This window comes from Ambystoma mexicanum, chromosome 1q (assembly GCF_040938575.1).
Source record: "Ambystoma mexicanum isolate Mex_15411 chromosome 1q, UKY_AmexF1_1, whole genome shotgun sequence".
Classification (NCBI taxonomy): Eukaryota; Metazoa; Chordata; class Amphibia; order Caudata; family Ambystomatidae; genus Ambystoma; species Ambystoma mexicanum.
The window spans coordinates 856,587,347-856,603,570 of NC_090922.1; the positions used below are offsets into that span (position 1 = coordinate 856,587,347).

General features: G+C 44.7%; 1 protein-coding gene across 1 annotated transcript in view; it reads left to right on the top strand.

Annotated features, from left to right (window-relative positions):
- Positions 1-16,224, top strand: part of KCNT2 (potassium sodium-activated channel subfamily T member 2) — a 2,640,974-nt gene that overhangs the window by 2,221,078 nt on the left and 403,672 nt on the right. The window contains exon 13 of the mRNA XM_069641505.1: positions 12,011-12,074. Within this exon, the coding sequence (XP_069497606.1) occupies positions 12,011-12,074 (64 nt within the window). The remainder of the gene's footprint in view (positions 1-12,010; positions 12,075-16,224) is intronic.

Below are 16,224 nucleotides of genomic sequence, written 5' to 3' on the forward strand. Positions count from 1 at the left end.
TTAGACGTGATCTAGGTCTGAGGGCGGGGTGGGGAAGTGTGAATGTGCATGCAGGATATTGCTGGTCAAATGGAGTCATAAGTGTTCAGTGATAATCAGAAAAAGCACACTCGATGGAAGAAACATGAATATGAGAGAGAGACAGGAGAGAGGCTGGCACAGTATCAAGGTAACAGGCAAAAGAGTTCTGCTTGAATTTGCTTTTGGTCATTGGAGAGATCAGATGGGGTGTAAAGGTTGGAGGGTCAGAGATGTTAAAGTAAACAATGGAGTGATTAGTGGAAGAGGGGTCAATGGAGAGAGGAGAGCAAAGCAGAGAGAAAGCCCAGTTCAAGAGAGGCCTCACCTGAGTGAATGAGCTTGTTAGGTAGGAAGTGGTCATATGAGAGGGTGTTAAGTTCCAGGAGGGTGGCTGCAGAGTGATAGAGCATGTTCAAGTCCCTCCCCCGGCTTGACAATGGGGAAGTCAGTGGGAAGTGACTCAAGGTGTAGGTTGAGGTCAGGGAAGAAAGAGTTGAGAGGAAGAGGGCGTCGATAGTGAGCCAGAGCAGTGAGAGGAGTAGGGGGAGTCTTGATACTTGTGAGAGGAGTAGGAGGGAGTCTTAATCAAAATAAGAAAGCAGATTAATCTGCTTTCTTATTTTGGCTCGGACATACTCGGCGGCAGCGGCACGTTGAATTCATTCAGTCGCGGGCTCGTATCGGAGGATCTTTTCATGCGACACCGAGTTGTTTTGCCGAGGTAAGTGGATTTGAAACCACAGGAACCCATAGGATATTCTCGCTCATATGAATGGGATTCTTCCACTATTGTGATACTGTAGTCCTGGAATACAGTGCTTGTTTCTCGCCACGTCGACTTGAGGAGGAGCTCGTCTTCACTCATCATGAAGTGATAAATCAGACAAGGATAGAACACAAGGATCACTAATGTCCACAGAAGAAAATTGGTGAAATGGAAGAGCAGATGGAAGATATGTTCATCCTTTCATTTTATTAGTTCTGTTTATTGATTGTTATATGACTGTTTCTTTCTAGTCCTGAAGAAGATGACTGTCAATTCGTGCCTCTTTTGCTTGAGAGGTACGACTTAGACACTGTTGAGGTCGTCGAAACTACTGTTCATGTTTAGTGATACCTGTGCAATGTACAAAAATGTTGGAGATTGCACTAGGTACCAGTGGTTAGAATTCATTGGAGTTTTTCATGTGCATCTAGATTCGAGGTTTTGATTGTGCATGTACCAATACATTAGGATGACTAATGGTACTTGTCCAATGTTTTACCTCAGTTGGAATTTCCCTCTTTTTCTTTTTGAACAGCAGTAGGTTTTTTCTATGCTGTCTTTACCACTAACTGCAGTGGGGGTTCACTTTGAGGTATGCACTTTTTTCCCGTGTATTGATATGAGTTGTGTATTTAGGTGTAGTTTTATTATGCATTGTGTGCTCTTTTCTTACGTCATTTGATATATGATTAATAAAATAAAGTATTTTGATATACCCTTGACCTGGCCTATCCCCCCCCCCCCTTGGTCCTACTATTGATGTCTAATTCACTTGTTCAATTGATTTAAGTAGTGGTTCCGTGTATCCCACTTCTTTTGTTTTTCTTGGTATTCTGTTGCTATGCAACACATTGGATTTATTAAAAATCATACTTGGGTAATTGAACAAAAACATGATAAATATCAACTGTTGCTGTCATTCAGTCCAAAACAATTAAGATTTGTGGAACTGAAATTATACATAGTAAATAACACACTACACATAAAGCTGACCCCAAAGGCAATATCTGCATATTTAATTCTAGACACCGATAGTACACACCACGCAAAACTTTCAGACTGAATACCATAAGGGGAAATGTGTTGTTTCCAGTTCCTGTTGTACATCAAATTGAAATCATTTCTGAATGTTTGACTTTAAAGAATGTACACAGTACTCTGTTTGTAGACCCAATTTCTAAAGTTCAAAAATAAAAAGTATATAATCATATTGATTGCAGCTTTATTTTCTCATCATAAATAGATGTCTACAAGAATCCAAAATTTTGGGTGCCTGAGAAATTCCATCTGGGTTTTATTATTATGGTTTATATTTAAATACATCCAACAAAACATACTGTGATAAGATCATCTGCTTATAGTAATTGTTTGACACAGACTTGCAGATTGTTATTCATGATGTGAAGATCATTTAAAATTCAAGAAAAAAGCAAACAGATTATTGTGTAAGGCAAGCAGACGCGGAACAAGGGCTCACCAGAGGCATGAGGAAAGACTAACGTTGGGTGCTGAACGATTTTAGAAGAAGCACAGAGACTTCCAAAGCTCTGGACAAACCTCCAGACCCTCATTTTTCAGCCTGCCATGCCATTACAGCATAGAAAGTATCAAATGTAACCCCAGACATGTTTTGGCAACAACGGAAATCATCAGTGAGGTGCAGCTTGGGTCTCTAGACACAGCATCCTGAGAACCAATGCTTGCAAAAACTCACAAAAGAAAGGTGAAAATGTACATAGGTTGTGCTATTGAGAACTGTATTGAGGTCACATGCCTGCCCCTTAGGATGTGTATGGGAGTGACTCAGAGGGCTGGGGCCAACTGCCTTCTATGTAATACAGAGCACAGGAATACCATATGGTGTATTTCTGGGTCCCTCCCACAGCACTCAGGATCTGGCATAGAGAACCATCACATTGAATTCACTACACCAAACAATCACACTGCCTGAGTGAGCTTCTGAGCTGAAACAGCCCAGCGACCCCTCCCCTGGGTTAGACTCCCCGTGTGTGTCTGCTACTTTATAGACAAGTGAGTGACTGGTAGTGAATGGTTACTCCCCCGTACTTAGGGGATAGGAAGCTAAACCAAGCTTTTATAATGTTGACATGCCATTTTGAAATTGATTCTCATCCAATTAAAATCTCTAATATTGTTTGGTTTGGTGTAAGTGTCTTAGAGTTTGGGCATACATGCTCAGGGTATCCGTGTTAATGGTGTGTGAAAGAAAAGCACAATTCCTTATGAGCATGCTGCATGTCTGTGCTGCAGAGAAACACACACTGCATCCCTGAGTGCTGCAGGCTTGCCTTGTGAGGACCGAGTGAAAATGCAAAGAGCCCCTTCTGCTCATTTCCAAGTTGCTTCTGGTGAGCTCCCAGAATGAGTCCCATAGAAGTTTTAAAAGTAACAAACAAAATCTGGTTCCCTGCACAGTATCAACAAAAAGAGATTTATTCATCCTCATGTTTGTTTGGAGCCTGAACACTCATTTTTCTTAAATGGACACTGTTAGGAACTTTGTCGAATACCTTAAAGGATGAATGGACAATGTTTGGAGGTTCCATGTGTTAATATCCCACAAAAGTATCGGCATCAAAGAATGGCACCATATTATTGCAGGAATTTTAACCGATTAAACCTGTGGGGGACACCCCCGCAACCTCCATATTATTTTAAAAGGAGCAGGGGAGACCCCCGCAACACCTGCTCCCATTTACTCCAAAAATGATCCCCACTAATAATAACGCCTATGGCTGTTCCCGACGACCATATAAATGGCGATATTATTGGTGGGGATAATATTACCTGATACCTGTTTGGACACAGGGAAACATTAGATCACTACTGTCATTCAGGTTCACAATCTCTAATACTAGAGATGAGTCTCTTAAAGAGATAGAGTCCATAGGCCCCATGCAACCATTCTCAGCCGTGAGCTGCAGACTATGTGGGGTCGAGCAGAATATCCTCCACATACCACCCAAAGACACTTCATCTGCTAGTTTGGTGAACCAGATGGAGAACATTGACACATATCTGCCTGTCTTCTCTCTGTCCCCCTTTAGGCCTGACCAAAAGGAAGGGGCATTTTTCCTCAATGTATCTGAGTTAATACCTTTCCAGGAAATCATGAGGCCACTCCATGATCAGGGGTAGGGATTTTCTGACCTAACCAACCAATCCTCTGTCTTGGGCTGAGGATTCCTTCACTTGTCCTGGAACCTGGCATCAAATTGATGGAGATTGGTGCCTATGATTTCTTAAATGCGAGAAAACACCCAACATGGCTAAATAGGTCTTCCCATTCATGTTGAACTGAATCCATGCCTTCAGGTACACTACTCTGTCCCCATTGGCACAGAGGACTGGGATCTTGATCTGCTAGAATTGGGTTAAAACAGACAGCAGTTGGACTGGATTGGAAGGATATACATTTTCCTGGGCCTAGCCTCCATCAATGGTGTAAAGCGCTATATAAGCCTAATAAATACAAATACAAAATCAGTCACTCTGCTTCTTCAGCTGTCTGTGAGTCCCGAAATGCAGGACCCAACCACCAGTTCTCACTACCCACTCCGTCTCTTCTCGGTCTGAAAGGATCACAGACCTGCACCTGTCAAGGGGTAATGAGAACCCCTATTAGCCTGGGGCAGGAGGCCTACCAGGGTGTTGCCCAGAGTCAGTTCTGTCCCAGAGGCAAGGCGTGGGAGTTGGGAGGGCTACAGTCTCTGTCCCCTCCAAATGTGCCTGGTTAAAAGTGCAGATTACCACTTGCAATCACTCCATAACTACCTTACACAATGCCAGGCAGTATTTACTCTCTTCCTTTGCAGGACTCCAGCATCCAGAAACACTTGTAGTGAAGAGCGCAGCAGGCAACCCACCAGCCAGCGAGGCAGTGGCGAACATACAGCCAATTGAACATTGCCCGCTGAGGATCAACAGTCAGGATGTCCATCACACACCAATAACAAACTCTGAAAATGACTTTCCATGCAGTCGGCTGTTATTATAAGACACCAGCGGAACCCTGTTCACAAAAATGGCAATGGCTTAAAGTATCCTTTTTTTGTTTTGTCATTTCAGTCACTGGGCTCATGGGGGTGAGCAAAGAAGCTGTTGGTCCTTGGAACCAGCTGAATGTGAGGGCCAATGGGATGGGGAGGAGGAGAATAAAGGGACACAGGAAGACCATGGGAGTGTGGGTTTTTCAGGTGAGGTCAAGGATGGAGCAAGTGGAGAGGGGAGGGGTAGTAGAGATGGAGCGGGAGAACAGGGGAAAGGTGGAATAACATTAGAATTAGAGGGACAGAGAGAGTTAGAGAAGGGAAGAGAAGGAGAGAGAAAGAATACAGAGGGTAGAAGGTCAGGGAGGAGAGCAGATGCCATTAAGAGAAATGATATAAGATCAGGGTAAGGCACATAAGAGAGTGAGAGAAAAGATTGAGTGAGACATGGGCTATTAGAAGGCACCACCTCCTGATATTATTCTGCTTGTGGGACCACATGTTAGGATTCACCTAGAAGATGCTGAAGGGAGTAAGACATATAAGATGGTTGCATTTAGGTGCTCTGCACCAGTCAACCAAAATGTAGGCAGAACTTGGACCAGAGTTGACATCTCTGATATGTGCTGTTCAATTTTGAGTATTGCCCTCATCTAGGTGTTGATGACTCTCAGTTGACCAAATTGGCTTGTTGCCCAAATAGGACAAAAAAATATGATGGTGTCCTTTTCAGACTCGAATGTGGTGGCCATTAGCAATCTTGGGAAGGACAATGGGGTCTGTAGCCCTTCCTGACCATAGTCTTCTGCAGATAGTAGGCAGTCTTGACCCACTCTAGACCCGAGAGGTCATCATCTATGTCACCATCAGTGTCACTGTAGGTGAATGGGAAACCAGAGTCTTCATCATCACTGGATTGGTTGGTTTCAGGCTCTTGCATCCCAGAATGAAGCCCCAGGAAATCCCTCCAGGGTGGCGGTCCGTGGTCATTGAACTCAGCTGTCTTTGCTTTTTCATGAGGCTGATAGGGATCAATAACCAGGTCAAGATGGAAATACAAGTTAAACCATGTTTCCTGATGTTGGGGAATATAATACAGGGCAAGAAAACAAAAAACAACAAAAAGGTCACATAACAATAATTAGGGAAATTAAACAAGTCTTCTCATATCCTAGGACAGCAAAAATCCCAGATTAAAGGGGTTCCTTCACCTGTTTACCTTGCCTTAAGTGAGATTTATTTATAGTGTCAGTTTCATCTTAAGGGTGTCCTGGTCCCCCACTGAGATCAGACTGCGGTGGTTTGTTAGGAGGATCGCCATCACCTCCCTGCCTTAGTGTCCTGACTCTTACCCTCCCCACCCTCTCTCTCCTCCGATTCTGGACTTGTTCCAGACTTACTGCCACATCACATTCTCATTCCTCCTCCCACCGTGGGCCTGACCCATTCAGATAAGCGCCTGACCACTAACATTGGCCAAATGTGCCTTATCAAACCTTCCAAGTCTGACTGCTGGGGTCCTGCTTTTGTCAATCTGGAGTTCATCTGCCACCTACTCCTGATCTTAAACCACCTTTTCTAAATATGTGCCTCCTGCCACACCCTGGATCTGTCTTATTTCTACCACTTGTTCTTCACCACCATCCATTTGTACCTCCTGTTCTTCTCCACCATCAGGAGAAGGAGCTTCATTATGGTGCTGCATTTTATGATGCTCTTCTATCACCTCCCCTAAATCTCCTTTCTGTTCTTTGTGTTGTTCCAAGAAGACCTCTTCCAAAGTCTTTCTCCACCTCTTTCAGGTGTACTTATACTGGCTCTCTTGAGTCTCTCTCCACAGACACCTTATGTTCATCTACCACTTCTCCAAAGTCTCTGTGAGGAATTGCCATCTGGCAAGGGTAAAACACCCTGGCTTTTTTATTTTGAGTGCATTAAATGATGGAGCTGATTCCTTCCCCAAAGGGGTAATCTGCTAACCAGATCCCCATTTTGTAGAAACCCCATGCCAAAAGCATAATGTACTTGTGCCCTGCTGCATCAGTAGCCTGATCCACAGCACCCACTCTGCTCGTGGTGCAAAGTAGATACAAAAGTTACAGGAAGCCCACTTGACCATCACAGCAACAGTAAAGTCACTGCAGCACAGGGAAGACATTTAGGATATGCCCCCTGTACCCAAACTAGGATGATCATTTGTACTCATGCTGGTCGCAGGGTAATATCTAAGAATAAGCTAGGCCTGAATTTAGGCATAGTTCATGGTAATGAATTTGATCATGGCCGCTACATCCCAATTGATATGGCACATGTGGCAGCACCTGGGAGTCAGCTCTTCTGTGGAAGGGAATGTGTATTCGGGTGGGATGGGTCGATACTGCCACATGGCAGGACAGAAACCCAGAGGAGCCATCCTCTCTTTCATTCTCTTTAGGAGGGCCGGTACCACCCTACCTCAGAGTCTGCCACCCAGCAGGAAGCTGTCCTGGTCCCAGGTATCAAAGGAACACACCCATTCAGAAGAAGTAGCCTCACACCAGGGTGCTGCATATCCAAAGGTCTTTGTTATCAGTAGGAGGGAAGAGGGGGAGGAGCAGGTTAGGCAGGAGTGCTCTGGATACTGGATGAAGACTTCCAGCATCTTGTTTCGCACTGTCTCTCTTTCCATTTCCGGTCCCCTCCACTTCCTCTGGAGCCAGGCACTTTGGAAGCAAGATCAACAGGGCAAAGTCTATTCCTGCCAGGAGCAGGGATTGGTCTCCTAAATCAGGCCAGCTTTAGACCAATCACCTGAGGATTGTGCCTTTAAAGGAAGGGGTCTTGCACCCCTTCAGCAGAATTCCCTCAGTTTCTCAAGGATCCTTTAATGCCAAAGAGATGTTCTGAACAATCTCACCTGGACTTCCTATGAGGCAGTTGCCTCCACCGTAGGTGAACAGAGCCATCCAAGACAAAAGGAAGATATGTCCCCTAACCACTCCCAGGGAACATCTGGAGTGACCAGCGGTGTGGAGCAGGAGCAAACATTCTACAACAGATCTTCTGTGCCAGAAGAGCAGACCATGAACTGGAGTATCCTGCCCTTGAGTCCTTTGTGAAAGCCTGACAGCAGCCAGAGGGGAATACCAGCTAAAGCTCTGTGTTCTCTCACACTGAACCGGCCGCTCTGTGTTCCCTGCATCGTGAACAATGTGCTAGGAAATGTGCTGGGGTTTGTGCCTGCGTTCCTCCAACCAGCCAAGCTATTGCACTGCATCTACACTAGCTCAACTTTGAATTGTGTCCCAGCAAAGCACGTCACCTGCTAGGACTGAAGCGTCTGCTCAACAACGGAGCCAGAAACAAACCTCTGGAGGGTTACTTGCCAACTCTAACCAGGTATACAAACATGGCTCTGCCCAGCTAGCCCGAGAACCCCCTCCTCATTGAATGCACACAGATGTACCCTCGATCACAACTTCCACGACTGTCGCCCGCTGACTCAAACTGCTGGAGCATCACTCGCCGACCTATTCCAGTGCCCAAAGCCTGATTCGGCCTGGCCAACTGTCAAGCCTTCTTGGGACGGCCCATCCAGCGATATTGAACAACCGCTGTTCACAGCATAGAGCACCCATACTCGACCCTACTCAACTCCTGCTTGCTGTTAGGGCCTCCACGATCCTGTATGCATGATGGAGCCTATTCAGCTCTCACCAACATTCAAACCTTGGTCTAATGCGTCAACCCACGAATAACTGAATCCTTATCCTTATTACAGTAGTATCTTACCTACCACTCCTGGAACTACGCTCTGAATGCTACTTTCTCCAGTCTGTTGCATCTTCTCTGTTCTGTCCACTAGGGTGGGATTTTGTATAGTAATCTCTTTTTGTTCTACTTGCAGATAGTGTATTTTATTAAAGTGTTTATACTTTTATAGAACCTTGATTGGACAGTCCCTTTATTCTGAACTGTGATACTGTGGTTTTTGGGTCACTACTGGTTCACTTTCTCACTCCTCTTGACAATATAGCCTTCTATCTGTCCAGCATTACCACAAAAGAAAAAGGAGTTATATCTCCTGATTGTCCCTGTTTTACCTTTATCATTGCATTGTGTTTTGGTTTGTAGAAGTGTGAGGGCTGAGTGGGCAATTCTTTACCCCTACTCATCCTGGTACTCTTGCGATGCAGAATCTAATATGTCACAGTCTCCCACCGCCTCCCCCTGTTGTTCCTCCACCACTTGTTCCTGTTGTTCCTCTACACTTCCCTCTGATGTTTCTCTACCACCTCCTCCAAGTATGCTTACACTGCCTCTCATCACCTCCTTCCTCATGCCTTATCATCCTCTCTACTCTCAAATGTCCTGCTCCACATTCCTTACTCTCGCTCCAGCCTCCCCCAAACACGTCCCTTGCTTTCCAAACTCCTCCAAACTCCTATTGACAGCTCCTACACCAAACAACCATACTGCCTGAGTGGCCCTCTAGGCTTATCACGCCTGTTGAAACATCCCCTGTGTTTGGGCTCCCTTTGAGGGTCTTCAACTGTGTGGACAAATGTGTGTGTGTGTTAGTAATTGGATGGCTTTGATTTAGTCACTTGCCTGCATTTTTGACTGAGAGGCTAAACCAAGAGTTTATAATGTTAACCTGCCATTGCTAGCCCATCACTCCCCCACTGGGCATGTATGTCATGTTTCCTCAAAGTATAAGTGTCCTGGATTCTGGGTGTACAGTTCTTGAAGTCATGTTACTGGCGCATGATAGAAAAGCACGTGAAAAAATTGCACAATTTTTCCTGTGAGTGCGATCGTGTCCACACAGCAGATGAATGAACACTGCATCCAAGTTCTATCACTTGCTGAGACAGGACTGCATGAAACTGCTATGTGCCCCATCTGTATATTTTCTCGATTCAGGCTCAACAAGCTTGCCACATACACAATGAGACGTGGCTTCTGCAACCCCTCTAAGATCCCGTTGTGAGTGCTGTAGAGGTTTTTTAACGCATTTCTAGCCAATGAGCAGGGCTCTACTCACAGTATGGAAGACACCAATTTTACCTGCTACTTGCTTGTTTGGAATATGAGAACCCTGTTGTCTTAAAGGGACAGTGTTAGTAACTGTGTCCGATTCCTGAAGGAATGAATGGCCCATGAGTCAGACACCTTGACAACATTCTATCACCGCAATCATTCACGTTCCAAGCCCCCAGTACCAGAGCAGAGTTTCTTAAATAGATAGTGATTTTAGGACTCAATCGACCATGACCTGGCACAAGATGGGCACTAGGTGGGGTGACCAGGGGATCCTCCACATACCAGCCCACCCTGGTTCTTCATCCACTAGCTTTTGGAGGCACCCAGCCCTTGTTATCTACTCACTAGATGTCCTCAGAGCCAAGCAGATGACCTCTTCAGACTCATTAAATTGATGGCATTGTGGAGCCCAAATAAAGATGATATTTCTAAAACAATACTCATATGTATGGTTGTGTTGTTTCCGGGCCTTCATGAAAGAACTCACAAACTGTATTTACTACAGTGAGCACAGTATGTATTACTTGATTAATTAATCAGATTGGAATTTAAACGTCGTCAACAGTCAGGAAACATGTTGCACTATAAAAGAGATCATGGCATGTTTTATTTATGTTTGCATATGAACTGACATCTTCGCATTATGCAGTCTGGTGGGCGCTCCTGCTAGGGTGAGTGCAGCTGTCCCTTCCCCTTTTTGTCTAACCATTAAGATGTCTCTGAGTTAGGGCCCTCAAATTGGCCGCCCACTGCATGAATAATTATAATGTGAATACTGTATCATTAGGGAATATGCCATTTCTTGCACAAGACCAGGCTCTTCAACAAAACATAACCAAGCAAGGCATTTCCATTGAGAAAGAGCTCTCGTTGGTGGCATTGAAACAAAACCCACACACAGACATCCTAAACTGTGAGGCAACAGAGATGCTTTGACCCAGGATGCCGAGCGAGGCCATCAATCGAGAGCACCCAATGAGCCGACTGTGAGATCAATACTTTGCTGCACTGCTCACCTAGGAAATCTGCAAGCAACTCAAGCATGGCCCACCTAGATCATTATGGGACTTCACACCATGTTTCCACATTCTGCATTCTGGACTGCAGGTAATGACCCTGACACTGTGCAGAGGAATGTGATAGGACCGGCTAGCATCAGATCCTGGACCCATTGTGCAAGGTGCCCCACATTAATTTTGCCACCATGATCTAATACACTGGTGCCCAGTGATATATCCCATTGTGATCTTATGTTTTTGGACATGCTCCGACATGTCCATCAAAACCTCCCCTTGATGACCCACGACTGTATGTTCCTAGATGCCCAATTGAGATTCTGCACACTATAGTTTGGCTATAGGGATCCCACTGAGAGCTACCCTATTTAAGATTCACCCAGGTGTTGCTATACTGATATCTCCCCTGGAATGCTTCCACCCCACTGTTCTTATGCATCTGTTTGCTTCCACCACTAGTTTACTACTCCATGTTGGACAGATATCCTGAATGCACATTGGGTCGCGCCCCACGCTAATACACTCAACCTGTATGTTCCTGTAAACAATACGCAAACCAACCATGCCAACCACGCATGAGAATCAAATTCCCCTCCATGCAGGCATCAACCATCAAAAAGCTACACCTCTGCAAGAAACATAAACACCCCAATCCTGGCCAATGCACACTCTGATCATGGGAACGTCAGCTTCCCTTCCGAATAAAGATATGTAGATGATGTCAACATAATTCAACTAGAAAAAGGCCCACACACAGCAACCTTGTACTTGCATTTCCATCAGTGCCATTAACCAAACTACCAACCACTCTTGTTCAGATAAACCACCTTGTCAAGACACCGTGTGACTGGCAGCAGAACACTGTAGACAACCCAATCACAATATATAACATATGCCTTTAGGCTTCAGTCATGCTTCCATTTAACCTGGATTGTGTGGACTTTGAACTGAATTACAAAAATAAAGTAAAATATAAAAGAAATACAGTGAAAATATGAAACATTAACGAGACGGTTAAAGCAGAAGGGTGCCTACACAACAGGGAAATCCGCCAGTGTCGGCTAGTCAACACCTGATATTGTGCCAAAAAGTGTTGCTAAATTTAACAGTGAACAATGCAGCTTATTAAGTCACTGTAGCTACACACATATATCTTGTGTTTATTTCTGCAGGATGGATGATGGCGAAGCCTGCTTCATTTTGAGTAGCCGATGTGAGGTGGACAGAACAGCAGCTGTAAGTGTGCAGATCATGTTTTAATTGCTGATCGTTTGATATTGGATTTTAATTATTGCAATGATGCACTATGTTTCAAATAGTGTTGTTTCCAATGATTGTTGCTGCGTTTGAATGCAATTCGTCTGATATAACTTTACTTAACAAAAATATATAGATTGCCTGGCATGCCTTGTGAACCACGTAATTTTTCAGGTTTAACATATTATTGTAAAACTTGCAGATACCAGTACTGTTGACACTACAAAGACTGATAACATGATTAGTGGTGGGCAAACTAGTTTTGGAATAAACTAAACCTCTTGAATGTAGAGTGCTACAAGGTCCAGCAAATTTTTCAAAACTTTCTGGAGATTCATCCAGACAAACTTGAAGTAAATCAGGGGCAATAACTTAATGTCATGAGAGGGAGGGCAGGTTGCTGCCATCCCCCACAGGTTCCTATTTAATGCCCCCACTGCACATTTGGGGCCTGGCAGGCCTCTGCAGGAAAGTGGTAGATGTTAATCTTTTTTTGTTACTATTTGTTACTATTTCAGGAGTGTTGGGAGGGAGCCCAAGGAGAGCAGTGAAGGTTACAGGGGGATTGGCGTTGGGCAGCCTGGGCTGTTTTGCACAATCAAAGGTGACCTGTGAATATTCATGGGTGACAAAAACCTTTAGATTGGTGATCCATGAGTATGTACTGGCCACTTTTTGGTGAGGTGGCATGAGTCAGGACAGGCTGTTTATTTGTTTACTGTTATTGACATAATTTTCTCAGACAGTACACCAACACCTTTCAATATTCACATACATATAGTTTCAAACACGTTTGTCTCAGGATGTGCACTGTTGGGACGCTACAGGATTCCACTTTTTGCTTAGGCCACTATGGGCCCAGAAATTACTTGAAGCGATAATAGCCCCCCTACTCGGGCTTATTTCTATTAGTATACCCCAGCCCGTAAAACGGTGGTAGTAAAAGGATTTTTATTTCATTCTCGAATGCCCTCGCATTTCGCAACTGAAAAAGGAGAAAATGGCCACCAAGGAAGGGAAAACAAAGTCATGTTCGCCATGGAAAGGAGAGACGTAGTCCCTTCTTCCTTTCCATGGCAGCCTGTCGTAGATCGGGAGCGGATGCGCTGGGGACAGAAGTGTTCCTAGCACGTCCACCCCGAAAAGGATTGAAAAGAAGCTAAGTGAGGGGCTGGAGCTTGGGGGAAGGAGAGAGAGGGAAATCTGTGAATGGGTAGGGGAGTACTCACCTTGTTCCCCGGCGGGGAAGAACGCAGCCTCCAGCCCTGAGGAGGTTTAGGGCGCCAGGATTACCGTCTGGTAATCCCCACGTTTTGAGCCTCCTCATTGGCTGGGGGGCTGCAACTACCTCCCCTTCCACCGGGTAGCTGTAACAAGAAGTCCTTCATTCAGAGAATCTTCTTCCCAATTCTGCTGATTCCAGTGTGCCAATCATACAGAGGTTGTGTCACTGAGATGCATTCACCTTGCTCTTCACCCATGTATTTATTTCATTCTTTTTTCTTCAGAAGCTGAGATTGCAAAACGTGTCACTATCTATCTCCACTTGCAATGTTCCTGCCGTGGCTTACATTTTTCAAACACTTCTTTGATTTTTACATGTGAATATCTCAGATGTTTCTCTGATACTTAGTTTAGCTGTGGCCATATCCACTATACCCGGTCTTAAGAAATGATGTGCTGGTAAAAGCCATGGATTACACATCTTCTCTTCTAGTCAGAGCCAATTACAGAGCTAGAAATGACATCGAATCCTGCATAACCCTCCCAGCTAACCTTCACTTTTGTCACCCTTCTATGTTCGTGCACCGTTGGCTTGACCTCCTCTTTCATGTCCTTTCAGATTTACATATAAGAATGTGTGTATGGATTAGAGCTCTTGGATTATTGCTGCACCCAGAATGAATAAATGTATTATTTTTCATATTCATATTATTATGTGCAGCATGTTTCAATTATTATATTCATAATAGTCAATTCCTCATTACGACTCTGCCAGTCCAGAAACAAGGGTGCCGGTAGCAACATACCAGCACCCTTTCCAGACCGGCAGACTATGACTCTGCCTGCTGGAGCAGATGTCTGACCTACCAGGCGCATCGGCCCCGGTAGGCACAGTTGTCACGGAAGCACTGGCACTGTTACTAACGGGAATGGGGATTAACATTTTCCACCGCTTGATATCCCGGGCCGATAGGGCTTGTAATGTGCCGGTGGCACTAGGATCTCATCGGCGGAAACAGTGTTAAAGTCTGGTGGCAACCTGCGGGTAGCGCCGGTGGGTTACCGCTGGACTTGGAGTGAGGCCCAAATGTCTTATTCACCTAGACACATTGGGCCTCATTACGAGGTTGGAGGTAGACATGCCAGATTTACCGGCATGGCTACCCCCAAACTCGGCGCCGGCACCCGCAAAAAGGGAATCAACGGGCCATTCCGACCTCGGCAGACCCGGTAATTCCCCTTGTGCGGGTCCCGAGGCCGGTACGTCCCCATTCCCACTTGATCCCCCATAGGGCTCAATGGGAATGGGAAGGATGGTAGCAGCAGTACCGTTCATACCTGTACCATTGCTACCATCAAGTTCTGCTCACGCGTGCTGGTACAGCCACCTAGTCAGACCAGGTGGCTGCAAGGGCACCCTCAAGCAGAATTCATAGTATGGCGGTGTGGTAACAACGGTAGCGATACCGGCACCGTTGTTGCCTTACCGCCATACTCCTAATCAGGCCCATTGTACTGTTCGATGGGTAGTTCTATATTGACTTTCTTATATTCTGTACAGTATTAAATAATGTGTACAGTTTCTTTTTTTTTTTTTTTTTTACTTTTCTGTCATGTTTGGAGGAATAGCTGAGGACCTCGAACTCTTACAAAAAGGATTACATATTGTATTCCAGTACACCATGCCACTGATTTCAGTTCAACCTATTCTTGTTTTCCTGATCCAAGTGCCACATTTTAGTTTAAGATACAAATCGATTTTTACATCATTATCCAATAAACAAACCTTACTTTCATTTTAGGTCCCGTTACTCCTCTGAACATGCTAGCCTGTGTTTACTTGTCCTATTCCTCAGGTGTAAGACTTGCTCACAGCCTTATCTTTATTGTATTCTTTAAGCACATATGCCATAACAGTGTGAACAGCACATGCATGGTACATAAGTATTTAGGAAACAAATTCATAGATTCATATGTTCAAAGAAATGGAAAATTGTGTGAGTGGGCATAGGAGAGAGAGTGGCCGGGAGATGATTCCAAAGGTTTAGGGACAATGGGCCTCATTACAACTCAGGCGTTAAGGGTTAACGCCGTCGTTAACCCTTAACGCCTGATTCAGATTTTAACGGCTGCTTCTAGCAGCCGTTAAAATCCATGGCGCTAAACCGCCTTGGTGCTAATTACGCCACCGTAATTTACGGTGGCGTAATTAGCGCCTTCCCCACTCCCATTATGCCCTATGGGGCAAAAATGGGAATGGGGAAGGGTAAAATGGGAAATGGGGATTTACCGCCCCACTCACCTTGGAATGGGGCGGTAAATCCGCCATCCACCATGGTGTAAACGTAGTTTACATGTAATCAAATAGGTACACAGGATCCTATTTATATGTACCACATCTTGCTCCACCAATAGGAACATAGATTATATTATAAAAGAAGGATAAGATGGTAAACTTTCTCTACTTCCACCCCTCCTTCTCCCCCAACTATTAGACACCTCTGACAGATTCTCCGGCACTACAGGTCTTGACAACATAGGCTGCGTGCAACATTCCAAATTTCAAAAAACATTTTTGTTTAATACAGAATATTTAAATTAAAACATAAGATACTACCCACACCTAACACAGTGTACAAAACTACCACTAAAACCTACAAAATCTAAAAAGCTAAATTTCAAATAAACCACTTACAAATGGACACAGACAAAACCACATATCACATATCACAGTACATAGAAAAAACCTAAATGTGTCACTAAAACAACATATAATCCCAACATGTTTCTGTTCTTTAAAGCCCCTTTCGGGCGAACATTCTTCAGGGGAACCTTTAAAACATCCACTATTCTTCTCAACACCGTGTTGAATGGGTAGTTTCAGGCAACCAGCCTGCAAAGAGGG